Consider the following 26377-nt stretch of genomic DNA (forward strand, 5'->3'; position numbering starts at 1 on the left):
GAAGAGATAAGGAGGGGGCTCGCAAATCATCGGGTCCCCCCTTATCTCAGGGCAGTCGACGGGGATTATCTCCGTGGCAGGTGGATCGAGTGTCCGGGCCGGGATGGAGATATGCGGAGATAGATGTACTGCGGCGTTCCGCAGGAGTCGGTCCTCGGGCCACTCCTGTGGAACGTCGCATACGATATGTTGTTGCGGGCCGACCATCCGGACGGCGTCAGCGCACTGTGTTATGCAAATGACACACTGGTGCTGTCCGTCGGGGCGCACTGGGGCAGGGCCAAGAGTATCGCGGAGGAGGGGGCGCAGCGGGTCGTCGGCCGGATCAGGGGGATGGGGATGACGGTTGCGGTCTATAAGACCGAGGTAATAGCGTTCAATTCAGCTCGGCAGAATTCGCCACCCCCTCTGATCCGTGTGGGTGAGGTTGATATAGAGTTAAAGCCACAGATGAAGTATCTGGGGCTGATCCTCGATAGCCACTGGCACTTCGAGGAGCATTTCCGTTGCCCGGTCCCCCGGGGGAGGGGATGGTCGCGGCTTTAGGTCGAATCCTACCAAACCTGGGGAGCCCGGCCGGCAGAGTTCGCCGCCTCTATGTGGCAATGGTTCAGTCGGTGGCCCTATATGGGGCCCCCGTCTGGGCGGACGACCTGGCGACCTCCCGGCGCAGCATGACGATGCTGCGTCGGGTGCAGAGGCGGATGGCGCTGAGGGTCGTCCGCGGATACCGGACCGTGTCGCATGAGGCGGCGACGGTTCTTGCGGGGATGCCGCCCATGGACCTCCTCGCGCGGTCGCACGCGGTGCTGTATCGTCACCGCGTCGACCGTCGCGCGGGGGTGGGGCGGCCCCGGGAGTGCCGGAACATGCTTGGGGCGATTTGAAGCGCCAGGCCCGGCAGTTCGTGATGCTCGCGTGGCACGAGCGGTTGGCTCCGCCAACCGCGGGGCAACGGACAGTCGGAGCTGTTCGGCCACTCCTGAGTGAGTGGCTGGACAGAGGCCCTGGGAGCCTCATTTACCGGATGGCACAGATGTTCTCCGGGCATGGCAGCTTTGGGAGATACCTGTGCCGGATTGGGAAAGAGCCGGCAACGCGTTGCTGCCATTGTGACGCTGAGCAGGTCACGGCTGAACACACCCTCGAGGTGTGCCCTGCGTGGGAGGGGGAGCGCCGTGTCCTGGTCAGCGTCATCGGACGGGATGTCTCGCTGCCGGGCATGGTGCGCGCCATGCTCGGCAGCGAGCGCAAGTGGAGGGCGGTGGCCTCCTACTGCGAGAGCGTAATGTTGGTGAAGGAGGCCGCGGGCAGGGAACGCGAGCTTCAGCGGCGTGCTGAGGCGCGCGCTCGTGTGCTGCCGGGAGGGCGTCTTCCAGGCGCCAAGAGTCGTATGCGGCCCCCGCGGCGTGGCGGATGACCCTGGCTGAAGGGGGTTCCTGAACGGAGCCTCCTCCAGCCACGAGGCGCAGGGCCGGACCGGATGGGGGTGGGCGAGCCACCCTAATTCCGGTCCGGCGCTTCGGGAGGCCGTCTCCGTGGCATAGTACGGCCATGAGTCACCAGCCGCCGAGGGGCAGAAATGGGGTCGCGGGCGGTTGCGAGTTGGGGCTCGCAGCCGCCACTGAACGCGGCCCCGAGACGGATGGCGGCGGGACGGAGTGACCTCGTCCTGCCGCCATGAGATAGCGTGACAGTCGGAAGGACACCCATTGTCCCCCACTGGATGGGCGCACAGCGCAGGCACGGGGAGGATACCGGATGTATGCTTCGAGCAATTCCCGGTATCCTCCCACATCGTGCGGAAGGGTCACAGAGAGGTTTTAGTGGGTAGGTCCCGCGCCCGTCATTTCATGGGCGCGGGGAATCCCACACACCCCTCGCGCCTCTCATGAAAGAGGTGGGAGGGACTCTTACGAAGATTTTCCCCACGAAAAAAAAAAAAAAAAGTAGCAGGCTAGCAAGCTAGCACTAAGCAAGTAAGCAAGCAGTAAGCTTAAAAGCAAGCAGCAGCCCAGTCAGAAAGCAGCGAACTAGTAAGAAAGCAGTAAGCAAGTAAGCAAGCAGTGAGCTAGTAAGCGAGCAGGGAGTTAGCAAGGATGCAGTACGCTAGTAATTAAGCAGTAAGCTAGTAAGCAACAACAAAAGCTAGCAAGCAAGCAGCAGGCTAGTAAGAAAGCAATTAGCTAGTATAAAAGCCGTGTGGTAGTAAGCCAGCAGTATGCTAGAAAGCAAGCAGCAAGCTGGAAAGAAAGCAGTTAGCTAGGAAGGAAGCAGTATGCTAGTTAGACAGCAGGAAGCTAAAAAGCAAGCAGCAAGCTAGCAAACAAGCAGAAAGTGAGTAAGCTAGCAGTAAGCTAGTAAGCAAGCAGTAATCTAGTAACCAAGCAGTGAGATAGTAACCAAGCAGTAAGCGAGTAAGCTAGCAGTAAGCTACTAAGCAAGCAGTGAGCTAGTAAGCGAGCAGGAAGCTAGTAAGGAAGCAGTATGCTAGTAAGCTAGTAGTAAGCTAGTAAAAAACAAGTCAGCTACTAAGCAAGCAGTCAGCTGGTAAGCAAGCAGTAATCTAGTAAAAAAGCAGTAAGTTTGTAGCAAAGCAGTTAACTGGTAAGCAACCTGGAAACTAGTAAGGAAGCATTCCTCTGGTATGGGAGCAGTAAGTTAGTAAGCAACCAGTAAGATTGTACGCAAGCAGTAAGCTAATAAGCAACCAGAAATATATTACGCAAGCAATAAGCTGGTATGCAAGCAGTAAATTAGTAAGCAAGCAGCAGACTAGTAAGAAAGCGGGTAGCTAGTTTATGAAGCAGTAGGCTAGAATCCAAGCGGCGCGAAAGTAAGCCAGCAGTAAGCGAGTAAGCTAGCAGTAAGCTAGTATGAAAGCAGTTAGCTAGTAAGAAAGCAGCATGCCTGTGAACAAGCAGCATGCTAGAAAGCAAGCAGCAAGCTAGTAAGCTGGCAATAATATAGTAAGCAGGCAGTAAGTCAGTAAGCAAGCAGTAAGCTTGTAAGCAGGTAGTAAGATTATAAGCAAGCAGTAAGCTGGTAAGAATGCAGTAAGCTAGTAAGCAAGCAGCTGGATAGCAAAATAGCAGTATGCCAGTAAGCAGGCAGTAAGTTTGTAAGCAAGCTGTGAGCTAGAAAGCGAGGAGGATGCTCGTAAGCAAGCAATAAGCTCGTAGGCACGCAGTGAGGTAGTAAGAAAGCAGTATCCTATTAAGCAAGCAGCAACCTAGTAGCCGAGCAGTAAGCTAGCTAGAATGCAGTAACTAGTAAGGAAGCAGTATGCTAGTAAGCAAGCAGTAATCTGGTAAGCAAGCAGTGAGCTAGTAAGCTAGGAGAAATCTAGAAAGGAAGCAGTGAGCTAGAAAGCAAGCAGTAAGCGAGCAAGCAAGCAGTAAGCTGTTGAGAAAGCAGGTAGCTAGTAAGGAAGTAGTATGCTAGTAGGCAAGCAGTGAGCTAGTAAGCGAGCAGGGAGCTAGTAAAGGAGCAGTGTGCCAGTAAGCAAGCAGGAAGCTAGTAAACAAGCAGTATGGCAGTAAGGAGGCAGCAATCTAATAAGCAAGCAGTAAGCTAGTATGCATGCAGTAAACTAGTAAGCATGCAGTAAGCATGTAAGCAAGCAGTAAGCTGGTAAGCTAGCAGTGAGATAGTATGCGAGCAGGAAACTAGGAAGGAAGCACTATGCTAGAAAGCAAGCAGTAAGCTAGTAGGCAGTCAGTGAGCTAGTAAGGAAGCAGTATGCTAGTAAGCAAGCAGTAAACCAGTAGGGTTGCAATTAGCTACTAAGGATGCAGCGTGCTACTGAGCTTGCATTATGCTAGAAGGCAAGCAGCAAGCTGGTAAGCAAGCAGTAAGCTAGTAGGCAATCCGTGAGATAGTAAGCAGGCTGTATGCTAGTAAGGAAGCACTAAGCTAGAAAGGAAGCTGCTGGACAGTAAGCAAGCTGTAAGCGAGTACGCTAGAAGTAAGCTAGTAAGCAAGCAGTAAGCTTGTAAGCGAGCAGGGAGCTAGTAAGGAAGCAGAATTCTAGTTTGCAAGAAGTTAGCTAGGAAGAAACAAATATGCTAGTAAGCAAGCAGTACAGCTGGTGTGCAAGCAGCGAACTAGTAAGCGAGCAGGGAGCTAGTAAGGAAGCAGAATGCTAGTATGCAAGCAGTATGCAAGAAAGAAAGCAATGAGCTAGTAAACAAGCACGGAGCTAGTAAGGAAGCAGAATGCTAATATGCAAGCAGTAAGCTAGTAAGAAAGCAGTTAGCTAGTAAGAAAGCAGTATGCTATTAAGCAAGCAGGATGCTAGTAAAGAAACACTATGGAAGAAAGCAGGCAGCAGGCTAGTAAGCAAGCAGTAACCGAGTTAGCTAGCAGTAAGCTAATAAGCAACCACTATGCTTGTAAGAAGGCAGTAACCTAGTAAGGAAGCAATGAGCTAGTAAGCGTTCAGGGAGCTAGTAAGGACGCAGTAATCCAGTCAGGAAGTTGTAAGCTTGTATGAAAGCAGTAAGCTAGAAAGCAAGCAGCAAGCTTGTAAGAAAGCAGTATGCTATTAAGCAAGCAGTAAGCTATTAGGCATGCAGGAAGCTAGTAAGGAAGCAGTATGCTAGTAAGCAAGCAGGAAGCTAGTAAGGAAGCAGTATGCTAGAATCCAAGCGGCGCGAAAGTAAGCCAGCAGTAAGCGAGTAAGCTAGCAGTAAGCTAGTAGGAAAGCAGTTAGCTAGTAAGAAAGCGGCATGCCTGTGAACAAGCAGCATGCTAGAAATCAAGCAGCAAGCTAGTAAGCTAGCAATACCATAGTAAGCAGGCAATAAGTCAGTAAGCAATCAGTAAGCTTGTAAGCAGGTAGTAAGATTGTAAGCAAGCAGTAAGCTGGTAAGAATGCAGTTAGCTAGTAAGCAAGCAGTAAAATATATAGCAAGCAGCCCGCTAGTAAGCATGCAGTAAGAGAGTAATCTAGCAGTAAGATTGTAAGGAAGAAGTGTGGTAGTAAGCGAGGTGCAAACTAGTAAGTAACCTGTAAGATTGTAAGCAAGTGGTAAGGTACTTTTTTTTTTTTTTTTTTGTACGTGGGGAAATCCTCATGGACACCCGCGAGCCCACCCGAAGTGCGGGCCGGCGGGTAGTATCGGACTCTTACCGACTAAAACCCCACGGTGACCATCCTCAGACGCCTGGCGAGGGACCGGGAACTCTAGTGAGACATCACAGAGTCCCCCTCTCTTTTCAGGCCCCTCCCGGTGGGAGGCACTCCTCCCACCGCATTCCCACTCAACCGCAGGCGCCTGGTCACCAGCGCCCACGGCCCCGTGACATAGGACTAAGCCGCCGACTGGGTGGCCACGTTGACAGCTGGACTCATCTGCAGCCAACGGGCCAACCTGCAGCCTTAGGTAACACCCGCGGCAAATATCCCATGCCCCGGGCCACTCACACATTCACCCACGCAAAGCATACATACCGGTGTTTGGTCCGCGGGAGCTTTCGCTCCAACCTCCGAGATGCCATGCGAGGATGTGGTCACCAGCTTCCTCAGGTTGGTGACCCCATCCCAGCGGCTACCCCTATCCGCCATCTGAGGACGCGCCACGTAGGGGTTCACCTCCCCTGCCGCCTGGACAACCAAACCGTTGCGTAGAAGTGGGAAGGTACTAAGCAGACAGTATGTTAGTAACAAAGCTGTAAGCTAGTAAACAATCAGTAAGCTAGTAAGCAAGCAGCTGGCTAGTAAGAAAGCAGTAAGTTAAGAAGAAAGCAGGATTGTTGTAAGCAAGCAGTAAGCTAGTAGGCAGTCAGTGAGCTGGTAAGGAAGCAGTATGTTAGAAGGCAAGCATCGGGCTAGTAAGAAAGCAGTCAGCTAGTAGTCAAGCAGTGAGCTAGTAAGAAAGCAGTATGCTATTAAGGAAGCAGTAAGTTATGAAGCAACCAGAAAGATTGTAAGCAAGTAGTAAGATAGTGAGCAGGCAGCAAGCTTGTAAGCAAGCAGTAAGCTAGTATGCAAGCAGTGAGCAAGTAAGCGAGCAGCGAGGTAGTAAGGAAGCAGTATGCTAGTAAGCAAGCAGTAAGCTGGAAAGCTTGCAATTAGCTAGTAAGCAAGCAGTAAGCTAGAATGCAAGCAGCAGACTAGAAAGAAAGCAGTTAGCTATTAAGGAAGCAGCAAACTAGTAAGCATGGAGTGAGCTAGTATGCGAGCAGGAAGCAAGTAAGGAAGCAGTATGCTAGTATGCAAGCAGTGAGCCAGTAAGCGAGGACGAAGCTTGTAAGGAAGCAGTGCGCTAGTTAGCAAGCAGTAAGCTAGTAAGCAAGGATTAAGCAAGAAAGCAAGCAGTGGGCTAGTAAGTGAGCAGGGCGCTAGTAAGGATCCAGTATGTTGGTAAGCAAGCAGTAAGCTAGTAAGTAAGTTGTAAGCTGATGAGAAAGCAGTTAGGTAGTGAGCAAGCTGTAAGCTAGTAAGCAAGCAGTAAGCAAGTGAGCAAGCAGTATGCTAGTGAGCAAACTGTACGCTTTTAAGAGAGCAGTTATCTAGTACGCAAACAGAAAGTTAGTAGGCATGGAGTAAGCTAGTAATCACGTAGTGAGCCAGTAAGTGAGCAGGAAGCCAGTAATCAGGCAGAAAGCTGGTAAGCAAGGCATGAGCCAGTAAGCGAGCAGGAAACCACTAAGGTAACAGTATGCTAGGGAGAAAGCTGTTAGCTAGTAAGCAACAGGTAAGCTAGTAAGCAAGCAGCAGGCTAGTTTAGGAAGCAATTAGCTAGTAAGGAACCAGTGTGCTAGTAAGCAAGCTGATAGCTAGAAAACAAGCTACATGCTAGTAAGCAGGTAGTAAGCTAGAAAGCAAGCAGCTGGCTATTGAGAACGCAGTTAGCTATTAAGCAAAAAGTAAGCTAGTAAGCAACAAGCAAGATAGAAAGCAAGCAGGAAGCTAGTAAGGAAGCAGTTAGCCAGTAAGCAAGCTGTGAGCTAGTAAGCGAGGAGGGAGCTAGTAAGGAAGCCGGACGCTAGTAAGCTAGCATTAAGCTAGAAAGCAAGCAGTAAGCTAGTAGGCAAGCAGTGAGCTAGTAAGAAAGCAGTATGCTTGTAAGCAAGCAGTAAGCTTGTGAGCAAGCTGCACGCTGGTCAGGAAGCTGCAAGCTAGTACGAAAGCCGTATGCTAGTAAGCAAGCTGTAAGCTAGGAGGCGCGCAGCATGCTAGCATGCAAGCAGTAGGCTAGAGAGCAAGCTGCAGGCTAGTGAGCATGCAGTAAGCAAGCAAGCTAGCAGTAAGCTAGTAAGCAAGGAGCGATGTAGGAAGCAAGCAGGAGGCTAGAAAGGAAGCAGTGGGCTAGTAGTCGAGCAGGGCACTGGTAAGGAAGCAGTAAGCTAGAAAGCGGCCAGCGAGCTAGTTAGCGAGCAGGAAGCTAGTAATGAAACAGTATGCTAGTAAGCAAGCAGCATGCTAGTAGGAATCAAGTAACCTAGTAAGCAAGCAGCAGGCTAGTAAGGAAGCAATTAACTAGTAAGAAAGCTGTATGCTAGTAAGCAAGCACTAAGCTAGAAAGCATGCAGCAGGCTAGTAAGAAAGCAGTTAGCTTTTAAGCAATCAGTATGCTAGCAAGCAAGCTGTAAGCTAGATAGCAAGCTTTGTGCTAGTAAGCGAGCAGTGAGCTTGTAAGCATGAATTAAGCTAGAAAGCAAACAGTAAGCTAGTAAGCAAGCAGTGAGATAGTAAGCGAGCTGGGAACTAGTAAGGAAGCAGTATGCCAGTATGCAAGCATCAAGCTGGTAAGCAGGTAGTAAGCTAGAAAGCAAGCAGCTGGCTATTGAGAACGCAGTTAGCTATTAAGCAAAAAGTAAGCTAGTAAGCAACAAGCAAGATAGAAAGCAAGCAGGAAGCTAGTAAGGAAGCAGTTAGCCAGTAAGCAAGCTGTGAGCTAGTAAGCGAGGAGGGAGCTAGTAAGGAAGCCGGACGCTAGTAAGCAAGCATTAAGCTAGAAAGCAAGCAGTAAGCTAATAAGCGAGCAGGGAGCTGGAAAGGAAGCACTATGCTAGTAAGCCAGCAGTAAGCTAATAAGCGAGCATGGACCTAGTAAGAGTGCAGAATCCTAGTAAACTTGCAGTAAACTATTAAGGAACCAGTAAGCTAGTAAGCAAGCGAGAGGCTAGTAAGGAAGCAGTATGCTAGAAAGCAAGCAGCAAGCTAGTAGGCAAGCAGTGAGCTAGTAAGAAAGCAGTATGCTCGTAAGGAAGCAGTATGCTTGCCAGCAAGCAGTAAGCTAGAATGCAAGCAGGAAACTAAAAAGCAAGCAGCAAGCTAGTAAGCAGGCAGGAAGCTAGTTATGAAGCAGTAAGACAGTAAGCTAGCTGTAAGCTAGAAAGCAAGCAGTAAGCTAGTAGGCAAGTAGTGACCTTGCAAGAACGCAGGATGCTAGTAAACAAGCAGTAAGCTGGAGAGCAAGCAGCATGCTAGTAAGCAATCCGTAAGCTAGTAAGCAAGCAGTATTCTAGTAAGCATGCAGTAAGCTAGTAAGCAAGCACTAAGCTAGTAAGCAACCAGTAAGCTTGTGAGCAAGCTGCACGCTAGTCAGGAAGCTGCAAGCTAGTACGAAAGCCGTATGCTAGCATGCAAGCAGTAGGCTAGAGAGCAAGCTGCAGGCTAGTGAGCATGCAGTAAGCAAGCAAGCTAGCAGTAAGCTAGTAAGCAAGGAGCGATGTAGGAAGCAAGCAGGAGGCTAGTAAGGAAGCAGTGGGCTAGTAGACGAGCAGGGCGCTGGTAAGAAAGCAGTTAGCTATTCAGCAAGCCATGAGCTAGCTAGGTGGGGCTGACATCGAGGTGAAGCCCCAGATCAGGTATCTAGGGCTGATCCTCGATAGCCACTGGCGTTTCGAGGAGCATTTCCGCTGCCTGGTCCCCCGGTTGGAAAGGATGGTTGCGGCTCTGGGCCGGATCCTGCCCAACCTGGGGGGCCCGGCGGGCCGAGTTCGTCGCCTCTATGTGGCAATGGTCCAGTCGGTGGCCCTATACGGGGCCCCCGTCTGGGCGGACGACCTGGCTGCCTCCCGGCGCAGCATGACTATGCTGCGTCGGGTGCAGAGGCGCATGGCGCTCAGGGTCGTCCGCGGGTATCGGACCATGTCACATGAGGCGGCGACGGTTCTAGCGGGGATGCCGCCCATGGACCTGCTCGCGCGGTCGCACGCGGTGATGTACCGGCACCGCGTCGACCGTCGCGCGGGGGTGGGGGCGGTCCCGGGCGGGCAGGAACCTGCTTGGGGCGATTTGAAGCGCCAGGCCCGGCAGTCCGTGTTGCTCGCGTGGCAGTAGCGGCTGGCTCTGCCAACCGCGGGGCACCGGACTGTCGGGGCTGTTCGGCCACTCCTGAAGGAGTGGCTGGACAGAGGCCATGGCAGCCTCACCTACCGGCTGGCACAGGTATTTTCCGGGCATGGCAGCTTCGGAAGATACCTGTGCCGGATAGGGAAGGAGCCGACGGCGCGTTGCTGCCACTGCGACGCTGAGCAGGACACGGCGGATCGTACCCTGGAGGTATGCCCCGCGTGGGAGGGGGAGCGCCGTGTCCTGGTCGGCGTCGTCGGGCGGGATGTCTCGCTGCCGGGCGTGGTGCGCGCCATGCTCGGCAGCGAGGAGAAGTGGAGGGCCGTGGCCTCCTTCTGCGAGAACGTAATGTTGCAGAAGGAGGCCGCGGGGAGGGAGCGCGAGCTTCAGCGGCGCGCTGAAGCTCGCGCTCGTGCGGTGGCCCGAGGTCGTCGCCCGGTCGCGAGGCGTCGCGGGCGGCCGCCTCGGCGTGGCGGATGACCTAGGCTGGGAGGGGGGTCCTGAGGGGACCCTCCTCCCGCCAGGCGGCGCCGGGTCGGACCGGTTGGGGGTAGGAGTGCCTCCCCCTACCGGTCCGACGCAAGGGGAGGCACCCTCGGCGGTCTGGTGCGGCCATGAACGCCCGGCCGCCGAGAGGTGGAAACGGGGTCGCGGGCGGTTGCGAGTTGGGGCTCGCAGCCGCCACTAAACGCGGCCCCGGGACGGATAGCGGCGGGATGGAGTGGCCCCGTCCCGCCGCTATGAGGCAGTGTGTCTACTGGGGGGACCGATTGTCCCCCCGGGGGATGGGCGCGAAAGCGCGGGCACGAGGAGGATACCGGAAGAATGCTTCGAGCGATTCCCGGTATCCTCCCAAAGCGTGCCGAAGGGTCACCGTGGGGTTTTTAGTGGGTAGGTCCCGCGCCTGTCGTTGTACGGGCGCGGGGAATCCCACACACCCCTCCCACCTCTCCCCAAGGAGGTGGGAGGGAGTCTTTCGAAGATTTTCCCCACGACAAAAAAAAAAAAAAAAAAAAAAAAAGTGTGTTGCCGTATTAAAATTTCGTAATTGTTCAGCTGATAAATTTTCCATGGGTACATTGGTCGATAAGATGGACTTTACACGATGTGACAAATCTTGAAGTTGTCTCACAAACCATGATACGCAATCGGGATGGCGACGACATTGAAACGTAGATAACGAGTCGTCGTACGAGCACCGCACATAATATCCCACGCTAAATACTTGATGATGCTGGTACATGTATCTTGACGCTTCTCGATCAGTATCCGTTTTCTCCAAGATGCATTCCAGATGCCTTTGCGCGGCGGATGACCCTGGCTGGGAGGGGGGCCCTGAGGGGAGCCTCCTCCCGCCAGGCGGCGATGGGTCGGACCGAGTGGGTCCGGCCCACGGGGAGGCACCCTCGGTGGCCTGGAGCGGCCATCAGCTCCCGGCCGCCGAGGGGTAGAAACGGGGTCGCAGGCGGTTGCGAGTTGGGGCTCGCAGCCCGCCACTAAATGCGGCCCCGGGACGGATGGCGGCGGGATGGAGTGGCCCCGTCCTGCCGCTATGAGACAGTGTGTCTACCGGGGGGACCGTTTGTCCCCCCCGGGGATGGGCGCAAAGCGCGGGCACTGGGAGGATACCGGAAGAATGCTTCGAGCGATTCCCGGTATCCTCCCAAATCGTGCGGAAGGGTCACCGTGGGGTTTTTAGTGGGTAGGTCCCGCGGCCGTCGTTCTACGGGCGCGGGGAATCCCACACAACCCTCCCACCTCTTCCCAAAGAGGTGGGAGGGAGTCTTTCGAAGATTTTCCCCACGACAAAAAAAAAAAAAAAAAAAAAGATGCATTCCAGATCGGCATACACGATAAACGGAACACGCTCTTTCCTGTTATAGTTGCTGAAGCTAAGCCACTTACTGCCATCATAATTTGGCAATATGATTGCGCAATCATTCATCTTCTCACAATCCATGGTGTGAGCTTCCAGCTTCTCATTCGAGCTAAAGTAGTGTAAACAGCTGCAATAACAGGCATAATTTTTATCTAACATAAAATATTTAAAAAGATTTATTATATACATATCTATCAGAAAAGTATTTCCTACCATTATGTTTACTCAATTGGGTGCATACGAGGCGAGATAAGTTCTTAATCCATGCGAAATGTCCCACGTCGTTTGCTCCTTCTAAATACAAAAAATTGACATGCCTCTCCATCTTCTTATCAGTGACTCGTATTGGTAACACCTTCTTATTCTCAATGGTATAGACATTGATGGAGATGTTGTTGATATGTTCAAACTTTTTAATTTGGTTCAATGTCATTGGAAATTCAATATCCTGGATATTCAACACTGTTGTATAATGAGGATATGACGATGCCAGAGATACGTGACTTTCGGCTGGATACAGAGCGGCCACCACCGACCACGCAAAACATGCATTGTCCGTTGAGCTTACATTGATTACCGCTTTCTTTAGTCGTATCTCTCGCGGTAATTGTATGACACATCCTGCATGCATCGGCATATATTTATTTACATTAACAATTGAATTCAGTATACGCGACAGCGCCCACCCACTGTCGCGCTCCTGAAACTCGTCTAAGGATGCTAGAATGGGTTCGATGACGCGCAAATCATACCATTCGCGTAGGTCAGACAAGCGAAAAAGTTCACAGTTTTTCGTGTTAACACTCTTGTTTGCACATTTGTTACCAGCCACAAATTTACCGTCAAGTATAGCATTTATTTTTACACTATCATGTTTCAGCACAATGTTCCGCACATGATCGACTACAATATCTCTCGCATCTTCGAGAAAATTGCGAGGCTCTATGTGGTTAGAATTTATCACCGCACCGGTCAATATACGGTTAACGAAAGCTGTATCAATTTCATGCCATCTGAGTCTTGCACTATGTCCAGCACCCACATGTACAAATCGATTGCGTGTCGAATCTTTTAGACTTTCTAATCTAGCGATACGGGCAATCAATGATTGTTTTTCGCCGATTGAGAGTCGCAGTCTCTTGATTCGGCTTCGTTCCTCCAACGAATTGAGATAGTCGCCAAGTCGATGTTCCCATAAATTGTATTCTTCCACCGTCCCTAATTGAACAGCTTGCTCATACAGCTCCTGCTCTTGATGATCCATACTGTCGTCTTTTGTGTTAATGTGTATAGTGATGCACACGATATATTACAAAAAATCACCGTTCCCGATGATGCTGTCGGTGATGCTCGCGATATATTATAGAAATCTGTGTCCGCAAATGCAATGTTATACCTTTTGCAGAGGTTGTGTTTTTGTTTGCATGTGTTCGTCCACAAATGCATTGTATACGTTTTTGCATATGTTCAGTGTAATCTAAAACACTTTGCAAAAAAAAAACGTTGCGCTTTTCGCAGAAGAAGAATATGCGGCACAAAATAAGAAGATGAACAATGTCTATGTAAAATGGTTGGGGCTCAATAACTCGCACAATTCGTGGATCCCATAAAAATTATTGGGTATAGTGTGAACGTAAAAGAATGATGTATGTCGCGAAGAATATTATTTGGTTGCATCATTCTGCGAATGTAATGTTATACGCTTTGCAGAAGTTGCATGTTTAGACGTGCTCAAGGTAATCTAAAAGACATTTTTGCAAAAGTTGCACTTTTCGCAGAAGAACATGTGATATAGAGAATTCCTCCCCCCACTACGCGCCACCCGCTTCCCCTGATACATATGATGCAACGTTGCATTTAAGTGCTGCACAATATTCACACTCGTTTGATAGTATCGTCGTGAAACATTATCTATTGAATTCTACGTTCAAATTTTTTCTGAAAAAATGAATTATTGCATTCCTTGCGATACAGCATGCACAAGTAATGAGTAAGTATTACTATCACCATTTTTTCTTATCCATTTTTTCTTATCGTCATTACTTATTGTCATTACTTACCTTTTATTCTTTATTTACTTTTCTACATGTAACAATAGCAAGAAACAGCATTCAACGCCTCATATACTGGGAAGGAGGTTTGCCCTCACATCCACAGCATACAAGTATTTGGTTATTGCAATCGGTGTAGGACCTGTATCCACCGTGGAAATTATACTTGGCGATACTCGAGGAAATAAATTGTTGCTGTCTTACTCAACATGGATGGTGTTTATTCAGAAACGCGAGAATATCAAACAACATGTGCTATCAGCTCCTTCTCCAACATCGTTATCAATTTGTGATTTGGTGCTTACGGTTGTTGCAATGCGTAATATGAACATTGTACAAGTGAAATTGCATGATGCTTGCATGTATATGAAACCGACAACTCTATTATTTTTATTCGAACTGAAACAGTGCATCGAGCATGCATATTCGTGACTATGCCAAAATACGCACTATGTTGGTGAGAAATACCAAGAATTTACAAATATTTTAAAACGCAATAGTATTATACGTAAACGTGATGCAGACAAAATCCTTCGTGAATATTACGACAAAAATTCGCCTGTAGATTGCGAGCTGTTGGCATATGCGCTGGATAACATTTTATATGATGCTATTAATAATTAAAAATAAAAACTGCATCTAATTTTTGTTGAATAAAATTACACAGTTTATACTTGCACTGAATTGTGATAAAAAATTAAATATATTACTTTTTCGAAATAAACAAAAGGCGTCTAATTTCTTTCCCCACCTACTCTTTATCGACCTCTGATAATTACCTTTGATAATTACGTATCTAATTTTTGTGGAATAAAATTACACAATTTATACATGCACTGAATTGTGATAAAAAAATTAAATATATCACTTTCTCGAAATAGTCAAAAGACGTCTAATTTCTTTCCCCACCTACTCTTTATCGACCTCTGATAATTACCTTTGATAATTACCACTTCTTTTTACCAGATGCATCTAATTTATCTCCCCTTCCCTTTTTATCGATACCAGGCTGTTAAAATAGGTGCGTGTCGGTCTTTGGGGGGTTTTCTCCCCTGACCTGATCTCTCACCCTTTAACGGGGAGTCCGAATTTCGAGGGATTGGAATTGTGTGGGAAAGTGAATTGTACATATAAAAATTTCCATCGCCTGGTCCATTGGACACAGGCCGTTTATTTAAACAAAAAATAAAATTCGAAATAAACAAAAAGGAAGGAAATTAAAAAACGAACAATGAAAATGATACAGTTTGTATAAAAAATGCAGGAAAAACCCTTGCTGAAGGCTCGGAAAAAAACCTGCGCCGCCGTCGGCCCCTAGGGCTCTTGTCTCGGTCTTTTGTAATCAAAAAGAAATACCGAAATCCGGCGGTTAATACCTGACAACGCTCGGTGCGTTGTCTGACTCGCTCTAATCCATACGCTCCTTCTTCCGTTCACGGTAAACAGGAGCGGGATTCTTACACAGCGTTACACAACTGTGTTAGTGGTCTGTATTATTATTTCAACGTTTCAGATTTTGGAAACGTTGAATTGCAGATGGGGAAGACGAGATTTTAATCTCGATCTTCCCACTGCTGCAGGCTTGGTTTTTGCAGGAGAGGACAACAAGTGGAGGTTGTAAGGCTCCAAAGGTTGTCAACTCCGCGGTCCCTCGCTGTTCCCTGGTCCGTACGGGACCGGTGTGATGCAGAGCCTTAACTGCGCAAAGGCGACTGATTATTAAGGGTCTAACACCACGGTGCCCTTTGAACGTAGTTCTACGTCGAGTGTCCGTATCCACTGACGATCTGGAACCCACGCTCGAGCAGGTCGAAACCAGCCGAGACATTTACTCAGGGAATGCCAATAAGGCCCCTATCGGGTGTTATCCCAAACTTTTGTTTCGACCCTAGAAAACGACGAACCCAACCCAGGGAGTATGCAACAAAGTTGCCCTATAGATTGGGTTTTTGAACCGTGCAATAGCCAAGCAGAGAATCAAGAAATTCTCTCGGTTCCCGAACACGACCACTGATTACAGCAATCCGTGTTCCTCGTCGCAACGGTGGCGATAATCAAGCACTATTTAAGTGTAAATTTGATTATGCTCAGCCACCGATTGCGGGTTAAAGCTTTGGAAAGATAATTACGCTGATTTTATTCATTTCCACTTCTACACGATCACTAATTACTGCAATACGTGTTTATTCAGCACCGATGGCGGTAACCAATCACTATAAAAGTGTAAATTTGGTACTTTTCAGCCATCGGTTGCTTTTTGAGCGAAGTGGAAAGAAAATCAGTTGGATTTTGTTTCTTTCCAAAATGGTTCGTTCGTCGCGGTAACCGATTTCTGCATGTGAACGTATGGCCGGAATATTTCGACTCAAGGACAGGATTATTTAAATCCGCTGCAGTCGCAATTCCGAGCAACTTTGTTCACATAATTCTACGACAAGTTAGACAAAACTAACTTGTCAAGAATCGGTCTTCGACTTCAGACGAGGTCGACGATGAGGTCCGCTCTCGTCGAGAACCAAATCGCGAGCCCACCTGAGACATACCTGCTTAACCATGGCCACGAGGGAGGGGAAATTTTCACCTCGTGGCGCTGTCTGGTCTAAGCTGTCTGTCTCTTATTAATTTTGAATCCTCTCTTCGTTTCGGCATAGTAACACCTGTTCTATAGGAACCGTTACTGGGCCGATCGCGGAACTGTTATCGAATGTAAATACGGAGTTTTTCTATGCGGTATTGTTCCTGGAACGTATTACGCCTCAGAGAAGCCTCTGGAATGTCGCGTAAACGAGGAACAACACCGTACAAGAAATGGCGCGTTTTTCTCTCGATCACGCGACGGTTTAACCGACGTTTTTCGATTGTCGAATTAACGCGATATTTAAACACAGGCAATTACCATCTTTCATTTTCTAATATCTGCTAATTACCAGCCGTTAATGCCAATTATCGATCGTTGATACTAATTACCGACCACAGATACTAATTACCAAACATAGATACCAATTACCGACCGTAGATACCAATTATCGACTGTCGGTAATAGTTACCGACCCCCCACTCCGACTGTCGGCCCCCCTCCCGACGGACCCACTATGGGCCCACCACTACGACGCGCAGGCCCCCCCACCCCTCACCCGCATCGCCCCTCTCCCCCCACCCCCCTCGGAGCCCACTGTCCAGAACTCCCCTTTCTCACCTACTTGTAAACAAGCAGTAAGCTGGTATGCAAGCCGTGAGCTAGTAAGAAAATAGTAAGTTAGTAACAAAGCAGTAAGTTAGTAACAAAGCAGAAATCTTGTAAGCAAGCAGGAAGCTAGTAAGGAAGCATTCCGCTAGTAAGGATGCAGTAAGTTTGTAAGAAAGCAGTATGTCAGTAAGCAAGCAGTGAGTTAGTCAGGAAGCATTTAGTTAGTAACAAAGCAGCAACCTAGTAAGCAAGTAGTAAGAAGGTAAGCAAGCAGTGACCTTGTAAGGAAGCATTCCGCTAGTAAGGATGCAGTAAGCTTGTTATCAAGCAGTAAGCTAGTAAGCAAGCATTGAGCTAGTAAGCGAGCATGAAGCCAGTAAGGAAGCATTCAAATAGAAAGGATGCAGTAAGTTAGTAAGAAAGCAGGAAGTTAGTAAGCAAGCAGTGAGCTAGTGAGAAAGCATTTAGTTAGTAACAAAGCAGCCTTGCTAGTAAGCAAGCAGTAAGCAGGTAAGCAAGCAGTAAACTAGTAAGCAAGTAGTAAGCTAGTAAGGAAGCAGTGTGCTAGCAAGCGAGCAGGGAGCTAGTAAGGAAGCAGTATACTAGTATGCAAGCAGTAAACGAGTAAGCTAACTGTAACATAGTAAGCAAGCAGTAATCTAGTAAGCATACATTGAGCCAATAAGCGGGCAGGAAGGTAGTAAGCAAGCATTATGCTGGAGATCAAGCAGCAGGATGGCAGGAATGCTGTTAGCTAATAAGCAAGCAGTAACTTAGTAACAAAGCAGTATACTGGTAAGCAAGCAGTAAGCTAGTAAGCAACCAGTAAGCTAATAAGCAAGCAGTAAGCTTGTAAGCTGCAGTAGGCTGGCAAGCAGGCAGTGTATGTCATTAGTAATGCTAATATGTGTTTGCTAATGCTATGTGTAAATCATCTAGTAAGCAACAGGAAGCTAGTAAGCAAGCAGCAGGCTAGTAAGAAAGCAGTAAGTTAAGAAGGAAGCAGGAATGTAGGTGGAAAGCAGTTAGGTAGTAAGCAAGCTGTAAGCCAGTAAGCAAGCTGTAAGCTTGTAAGCAAGCAGTAAGCTGGTAAGCAAGCAGTAATCTACTAAACAAGCAGTGAGCTAGTAAGCAAGCAGTAATCTAGTAAGCAAGCAGTGAGCTAGTAATCACGCAGGAAATTAGTAAGGATGCAGTATGCTAGTAAGCAAACAGTAATCAGGAAAGCAAGCAGCAAGCTAATAACCAAGAAGTAAGCTAGTAAGGGAGCAGGAAGCTAGTAAGGAAGCAGTGAGCTAGTAAGGAAGCAGTAAGTTAATATGGAAGCAGCAAACTAGTATGCAAGCAGTAATCTAGCAAGCAAGCAGTAAGCTAGTAAGCATGCAGTGAGCTAGTAAGCATGCAGTGGTCTAGTAAGCGAGGAGGAAGCTAGTAAGGAAGCAGTTTGATAGTAAGCAAGCCCTAGCCTAGTAAGCAACCAGTAAGGAAGTAAGCAACCAGTGAGCTAATAAGCTAGGAGCGAGCTAATAAGGAAACGTTATGCTAGTAAGCAAGCAGCAAGCTAGTAAGCAACCAGTAAGATAGTACGGAAGCATTCGGCTAGCAAGAGAGCAGTAAGTTTCTAAGAAAGCTTTAAGTTTGGAAGAAAGCAGGAATGTAGAAAGAAAGCAGTTAGGTAGCAAGCAAGCAGTAAGCTAGTAAGCAAGGGGTAAGGTTGTAAGCAAGCAGCTGGATAATCAGAAAGCAGTTAGCTAGTAAGAAAGCAGTGTGCAAGTTTGCAAGCAGTAAGCTAGGAAGCGAGCAGCAGGCTAGTAAGCAAGCTGTAAGCTAGTAAGGAAGCAGCATGCTAGTAAGGAAGCAGCATGCTAGTAAGCACGCAGTATGCTAGAAGCAAGCAGCAAGCTAGTAAGCAAGCATTATTCTGGAAAGCATGCAGTAAGCTGGTAAGTAACCAGTAAGCTTGTAAGCAAGCAGTAAGCTGGTAAGTAACCAGTAAGCTTGTAAGCAAGCAGTAAGCACGTAAGCAAGCAGTAAGCTAGTAAACAAGCAGTATGGTTGTAAGCAAGCAGTCAGCTAGTAAGCAAGCCGTATGATAGTAAGCAAGCAGTGAGTTAGTAAGCGGGCAGGAAGCTAGTAAGGAAGCAGTGATGCTAGTAAGCGAGGTGGAAGCTAGTAAGCAAGCATTGAGCTAGTAAGCGAGCAGGAAGCCAGTAAGGAAGCATTCGGATAGTAACGATGCAGTAAGATAGTAAGAAAGCAGTAAGTTAGTAAGCAAGCAGTGAGCTTGTGAGAAAGTATTTAGTTAGTAACAATGCAGCAATCTAGTTATCAAGCAGTGAACAAGTAAGCAAACTGTATGCTAGTAAGCAAGAAGTACGCTAGTCAAAAAGCAGTAAGATTGTAAGCAAGCAGTTAGGTAGTAATCAAGCAGTAAGCATGTAAGCAAGCAGTAAGCTAGTAAGCAAGCCGTGAGCTAGTAAGAAAACATAAAGTTAGTAACAAGGCAGTAAGTTAGAAATAGCTTTCTAGCTTACTGCTTGCTAACCTTACTAGCTTACTGCGTGCTTTCAAGCTTACTGCTTGCTTACTAGCATACTGCTTTCTTACTGGCTACTTGCATTCTTGCTAGACTGCTGCTGGCTTACTAGTTTACTGGTTACTTACTAGGTTACTGGCTGCTTACCTGCATACTGCTTCCTTACTACCTTCCTCCTCGCTTACTAGCACACTGCTTGCTTACGAGCTTACTGCTTGCTTACTAGCTCCCTGCACGCTTTCTAGCTGACTGCACGCTTACTTGCACACTGCTTGCTATCTAGCTTACTGCTTGCTTGCTACCATACTGCTTGCTTAATAGCTAACTGCTTTGATACTTGCCTTCTTGTTGCTTTCAAGCTCAGTGCTTGCATATTATCTTTATGCTTGCTTTCTAGCTTATGGCTTGCTTACTAGACTCCTGCTCGCGTACTAGCTCACGGCTTGCCTACTAGCTTACTGCTATCATACTCGATTACTGCATGCACACTAGCCTGCTGCTTGCTTTCTAGGTTACTGCTTCCTTACTAGCTCCTTGCTCCCTTACTGACTAACTGCTTGCATACTAGCTTACTGCTTGATTAGTAGCATTCACCTTTCTTACTAGCTTCCTCCTTGCTTACTAGCTCACAGCAAGCTTACTTGCTAATTGGTTGCTTAATAGATTACTGTTTGCCAGCAATCTAGTTGCTTTCATGACAGCTTACTGCTTGCATATTAGGTCATTATTTGCCTGCTAGCTTACTGCATGCTTACTAGCATACTGCTTCCTTACTAGCTTCCTGCTGGCTTACTAGCTTACTGCTTGCATACTAACTTACTTCAGGCTTACTAGCTTACTACTCCCTTACTAGCTACCTGCTTTCTTACCAGCTTACAGCTTGCTTACTTGCTTTGTGGTTGCTTAGTAGCTTACTGCTTCCTTACTAGCCCGTTGCTTGATTACGAGCTTGCTGCTTGCTTACTAGATTACTGCTTTCATACCAGCATACTGCTTGCTTATTAGCTTGCTGCTTGCTTACTAGCTTACTTGTTGCTTACTAGCTTACTGATTGCTTACTAGCATACTGCTTCCTTACTAGCTTCCTGCACGCTCACTAGCTCACTGTTTGCTTACAAGTTTCCTACTTTCTTACTAGCCCACTGCTTGCTTACTAGGTTATTGCTTGGTTACTAGCTTACTGCTTGCTTACTAGCTTGCTGCTTGCTTTCTAGCTTACTGCTTGCTTACTAGTGTAGGATTTAACGGAGAGAATATATTTGAGGAACAAATATACAAAGAATATTATTTTATTAAACAAATTAGGTACACACAAATTAGCAATTAACGATTAACAACACAAATTCAAATCACATTAATTGGCAACACAACTTATAATCACGTGGCTCTTTCACAATCACTCGTTTTCTCGCTGTCCCTGCTTACTCATTCGTTCTCGAACAAAACACTCCCAAACCTTTTGCGCATAAATTAACATTAAACAAAACTACAGCGTGGCACAAATATTCAATACAAATCTCCTACATTCGGCCATACTGACCTTCATCCGCCTCGGATGAATATATCTTATATTTAGGATTTAATCCTTCCCGGCCATTTTGACATTCATCCGCGCCCGATGAGGTTTACAAAATAAGTCATGGTTTCATGTATTCTGCACATGTTGATGTTGCCGAAGGACTCTCATGGAAACCTACTTTTTCTCCATCATACATGTCGTTACATTTAACTTTTGTAATGCGATATGGACCTAGATACTTTCCTCGTAATTTTCTTTGCTAATTGAATTATTTCGCCTTCCAACAATTTTGGTACGACCAATAATTCTCGGCCATCCACAAATTTATATAACAAATTGTTGTGTATACAGTAATTATCATAAGGATGATCTATTAAAATTTCCATAATAGCTTTAATCTCTCGATCATTTTCCTGAAACTTTTGTATTTTAACATATAGAGGATCTTTAGTAATTTGAAAAACTGGATATCTACTTAAAGCATCTACGTGTTTAATACGTGTGCCTGATCTATGTATAATCTTATAGTCATAATCTTCTGGAGAAAGAACCCATCGAGCAATACGCGGAACAAATTTTTTCTTATTTATCGTTAATTTAAAAGCAGCAGAGTCAGTAACTATGGTAAAAGAAATTCCTAATAAATATACACGAAATTTTTCGAGTGCCCTAACGATAGCAAGAGTTTCAAGTTCATAACTACAATAATTCCGTTCCTCACATTTAGTCTTTCTACTCATATAATATACAGGATGAAATTGTCCGTCGTCAGGCGATTTTTGCATTAATACAGCACCATATCCATCTTTACACGCATCAGTATGCAATTCTGTTTCAAAATTCAAATTATATATATGCAACACAGGACATTGTGTCAAAATCTGTTTTAATTCCAAAAATGCCTTTCTTTCATTATCGGTAAATTGAAATGTCCTGTCTTTTCCTAACAAATCACTTAATGGCTTTGCTATTAGTGAATAATTCATAATAAATTTACGAAAATAACCAGATAATCCCAAGAAACATTGGACATCTTTTATCTTTTTTGGCTCTGGAAAAGTAAATACAGCCTTCATTTTCTCCTCTGATGGATAAATTTTCCCTGCTTCTACAATATGACCCAAAAATTCAATACGTCTTTTCATAAATTTACATTTTTTGAAATTTATTTGCAATCCATAGTCACTAGCAACTTGAAGAACTAATTTTAAACGTGATAAATTCTCTTTGTCATCTGAAGCTAAAATAATAACATTATCCAAATACAGTAAAACAATATCTTGATTAATTAAATCCCGAAATACACAATTTATAAATCTCTGAAAAACCGAAGGAGCGTTACACAATCCAAATGGCATTTTAATAAATTCATATTGTCCATTTTGTGTAACAAATGCAGTGTATTTCCTACTCTCTTTCTCTACTGACGTGTGGAAAAATCCATTTTTTAAATCAAGAGAACTAAACACTCGAGCGTTCTGCAATTTATCTAATAATTCTTCGATTAATGGAAGAGGAAATTTATCTTTTTCCGTAATCCTATTCAATCGCCGATAATCAATACAAAGACGTGGACTTCCATCTTTCTTTTTCACAACAACTACAGGACTTGCATACTCAGACGTACCAGGCGCTACTATTCCATCCTTAATCTACTCCTCTACTTGCTTATGAACAATTTCATCCTCTAGTTTAGGTAATCTACGTGGTTTCTGACTAAGTGGTTGGTCATCTTTTAATCTTATACACATTTGTACGTTAGTTGTCTTACATTTTTTTGGTTCATACGATAAAACAACATTTTCTAATTCTTCGCGTAATTTTTCATCAGTAACATGACTAACATCTAATAACTGCTCTTTAGTAGAACTCATTTGCGTTAAAAACATAATCGAAGGAATTTTCCTTATCGTTATACACTGATTATCTATTTTGACTTCAGCCAAATTTAAAATATCAGTTCCAATTACTGCATCCATATTCATTACAATATTTGGGACAATATAAACAGTAGTTGGAAAATCATTGTTGTCTATCGTAAGAACTGTTTGTAAATATCCTAAGGGTATAGTCTCATATTTTCCAAAACCAGTTAAGCGTATATGCGTATCGTATAAAGGAATAGATTTTAATTTGTTATAAATATTTTCACGTATTAGTGTTACTTGACTTCCAGTATCTATTAATGCTTTTACACGTATATCATTTATATAAACATCTTTAAACATATTACTTTTAAAGGGCGGTAAAATACAATTAACATTTCATCGTAACTGCACAGATGACTTACCCTCTCGTATAACGGTACAATCGTTTGCTACATGCCCAAATTTTTGACATTTAAAACATTTTCTCCCCATTTCTTTGTAACAACAATCATTGAATACATGGCCTTTCCCCCGCAGTTGTAACACCGAAGATCCATCTTCTGCTCTTCTCCTTCAATATTCTTTGACGTATACACCTTCGAAGATTCCATTCTTGTTTTGTTTTCTTCTTTCCGCCGTCCATATCCGTTTATTTGTTGTAATCTGTTTGCGTTCCGAATCGTTTCGTAAAGTTTAAGACAATTCTTAAAATCCTGCAGTTTCTTGGCTCCAAATAAAACAAGTTTATTATTAATATCATCCTGTATTCCGTCTATAACGTACTTAATAAGAGCATCATCTTCCACATTGCCCTAAGAAGCTAATTCTTTCATTTTGAGAAAATATTCTTGACCAGTTTCGTCTCTCCTCATTTTTCGTTTAACTAACATTTCATGTAGTTCAGCACTATTAATTTTATGTGAAAACCCATTACGTAGTAAAGATTTAAGTTTTCTCCACGTCGTGACAACACCTTCGCTCTGAATAAATAATTTTACTATACCTGTCAAAGACGTTTTTGCAAAAATTACTTTCTCCAACTCAGACCATTGAAACAATATTGCAACATCTTCAAAATCAGAAATCCATCCTTCTACAGAATATACACCAGTACCATCAAACTGGCGAACACAATCTTCTACATCACGATAGCTCATAGGAAATTTACAGTGATCTCGTTTATTTAATGAAGAGAAATGTGTAGTATTGTTATCACTTATATCATCAAGTACAATAGATGTTTCAACATTCTCACCCTGAACATCTTCAGTAATTTCATCGTCTTCAGGATCATCTTTTGTAGTAGAACACAGAGAACGTAAATCCATTAAAACAGAACAAATTTTCTCAATCAAATCTTCTCGAGATCCTCTATAATCCAGGTCTAGGATGTTACAACAAGATACCAAATCGCCATAACTTAAACCAGTAGCATATGTTAATTTAGCTTTATGCTCTACTGAATCTGTATGAAATTGAAAGCCTTCAAAATCACGTATGCGTTTTCGATTTCCTCGGTCACCTTCAGTTTCGAAAATAAATTTGTGCAAAGCTTTTATGCTCGCCACAGATGCGTTATTAATTTTGTGCTGAATTTTCCCGATTTTAGCTAAAGTTTCCATACTAAAAGTACTTAACTTTTCAGAATTCTTAAAGAAATATATATATGTAAAACGTTCCTTCACAAATACTTCTTCTTGATTGACTTGGACGAGCCCCCAAATTTGTAGGATTTAACGGAGAGAATATACTTGAGGAACAAATATAGAAAGAATATAATTTTAATAAACAAATTAGGAACACACAAATTAGCAATTAACAATTAACAACACAAATTCAAATCAAATTAATTGACAACACGACTTATAATCACGTCTCTCTTTCACAATCACTCGTTTTCCACTCCCCGTTTTCTCGCTGTCCCTGGTTACCCGTTCCTTCTCCAACAAAACACTCCCAAACATTTTGCACATAAATTAACATTTAACAAAACTACAGCGTGGCACAAATATTCAATACAAATCTCCTACAATAGCATACTGCTTTCTTACCGGTTAACTGCTATTAGACTAGCCAGCTGCTTCCTTTCACGCTTACTGCTTCCTTACTAACTTCCTCCTCACTTACTAGCTCACTGCTTGCTTACTAGCTTCCTTGTTGCTTACTAGCTTATTGCTTCCTTACTAGCTTCCGCCTCGCTTACTACCTTACTGCTTGGTTACAACCTTACTGCTAGCTTACTCGCTTACTGCTTCCTTACTAGCTCCCAGCTCGCTTACTAGCTCACTGCTTGCTTACTAGCTTACTACTTGCTTACTAGCATAACTCTAGCTTACTAGCTCACTGCTCGCTTACTAGCACACAGCTTGCTATCTAGCTTACAGCTTTCTTGCTAGCATACTGATTGCTTAATAGCTAACTGCTTTCTTACTAGCCTGCTGCTTGCTTTCTAGCTTAGTGCTTGCTTGCTAGCTTGCTACTTGCTTACATGCTAATTGCTTTCATTCCAGCTTACTGCTTGCTTACTACCTAACTGCTTTCTTACCACCTACCTGCTTCCTTCTTAACTTACTGGTTTCTTACTAGCTAACAGTTTTCTTACTAGCCTGCTGCTTCCTCACTATCATGCTGCTTCCTTACTAGCTTCCTCCTTGCTTACTATCTCACTGCTAGCTTACTAGCTTACAGCTTGCTTACTAGCTTACTACTTGCTTAGTAACTAACTGCTTTCTTACCAGCTTACTGCTTGCTTACTGGCTTACTGGTTGCTTACTAGTTTGCTGTTAGAATTTTAGCTTAGTCCTTGCTTACAAGCTAATTGCTTTCATGCCAGCTTACTGCTTGCTTACTAGCTTACTGGTTGCTGACTAGCTTACTGCACGATTACTAGCATCCTGTTCCTTACTAGCTCTCTGCTCGCTTACTATCTCACTGCTTGCTTACCAGCTTACTGCTTGCATACAAACTTACAGCTTGTTCACTAGCTTACTGCTTGCAGACTAGCATACTACCTGCTGACAAGCTAATTGCATTCATGAAGGCATACTGCTTCCTTACTAGCTTGCTGCTTGCTTACTATCTTGCTTGTTGCTTACTAGCTTACTGCTTGCTTACTAGCTTACTTCTTGCGCAATAGCTAACTGCTTACTTAATAGCCAGCTGCTTGTTTTCTAGCTTACTGCTTGCTTACCAGCTTAGTGCTTGCATACTAGCTTCCTGCTTGTTTACTTGCTTACTGCTTGATTACTAGCCTACTGCTTACTTATAAGCTTTCTGCTTGCTTACTGGCATACTGCGTCCTTACTAGCTAACTACTTCCTTACTAGCTTGCTGCTTGCTTACTATCTTGCTTGTTGCTTACTAGCTTACAGCTTGCTTACTACCTTACTTCTTGCTCAATAGCTATATGCTTTCTTAATAGCCAGCTGCATGCTTTCTAGCTTACTGCTTGCTTACCAGCTTGATGCATGCTTACTGGCATACTGCTTCCATACTAGCTCCCAGGTCGCTTACCAGCACACTGCTTGCTTTCTAGCTTACTGCTTGCTTACTAGCTTCCTGCTTGCTTACTAGGTTACTCCTTGCTTTCTTGATTGCCTGCTCCTTGCTATCTGGCTTACAGCTTGCCTACTGGCTAGCTGCTTCCATTCTACATTACTGCTTTCTTGCTAGCTAACTGCTTTCTTACTAGCTTGCTGCTTGCTTACTAGCTCACAGCTAGCTTACTAGATAAATGCTTGCTTACTAGCTTACCACTTTCTTCCTAGCTAACTGCTTTTTTACCAGCATGCTGCATGCTTACAAGATTACTGCTTTGTTTCTAGCTCCCTGCTCGCTTACCAGCTCATTGCTTGCTTACTATCTTACTACTAGCTTACTCTCTCACAGCTTGCTTATCTGCATAGTGCTTCCTTACTAGCGTCCTGCTTGCTTACTAGCTCACTGCATGTCTTACTAGCCTACTGCCTGCTTACTAGCTTACTAGCTTACTACTTGCTTACAAACTTACTGGTTGCTTACTAGTTTGCTC

General features: G+C 45.2%; 1 protein-coding gene across 1 annotated transcript; it reads right to left on the minus strand.

Moving 5' to 3' along the window:
• Positions 1–11352: 11352 nt before the first annotated feature.
• LOC143350234 (uncharacterized) lies at positions 11353–23969 on the minus strand. Its single transcript, XM_076782185.1, has 3 exons — positions 23870–23969; positions 23351–23812; positions 11353–12128 (listed from the first exon to the last, which is right to left on the minus strand). The coding sequence occupies exons 1-3, from the start codon at positions 23967–23969 to the stop codon at positions 11353–11355; spliced, it is 1338 nt and encodes a 445-aa protein (XP_076638300.1).
• Positions 23970–26377: the final 2408 nt, after the last annotated feature.

The sequence above is a fragment of the Colletes latitarsis genome, chromosome 14 (genome assembly GCF_051014445.1).
Source record: "Colletes latitarsis isolate SP2378_abdomen chromosome 14, iyColLati1, whole genome shotgun sequence".
Taxonomy (NCBI): domain Eukaryota; kingdom Metazoa; phylum Arthropoda; class Insecta; order Hymenoptera; family Colletidae; genus Colletes; species Colletes latitarsis.

What these genes read in the sequence shown, in the direction of transcription:
- LOC143350234 (XM_076782185.1), bottom strand. Translation starts at nt 23,969, where the DNA reads ATGGAAACTTTAGCTAAAATCGGGAAAATTCAGCACAAAATTAATAAC. An exon ending in ATTTATTTTCGAAACTGAAG is followed by an intron (nt 23,813 to 23,869) that starts GTGACCGAGGAA and finishes AATTTCATACAG; the next exon opens with ATTCAGTAGAGCATAAAGCT. An exon ending in TGCAAAAACGTCTTTGACAG is followed by an intron (nt 12,129 to 23,350) that starts GTATAGTAAAAT and finishes CTAACCACATAG; the next exon opens with AGCCTCGCAATTTTCTCGAA.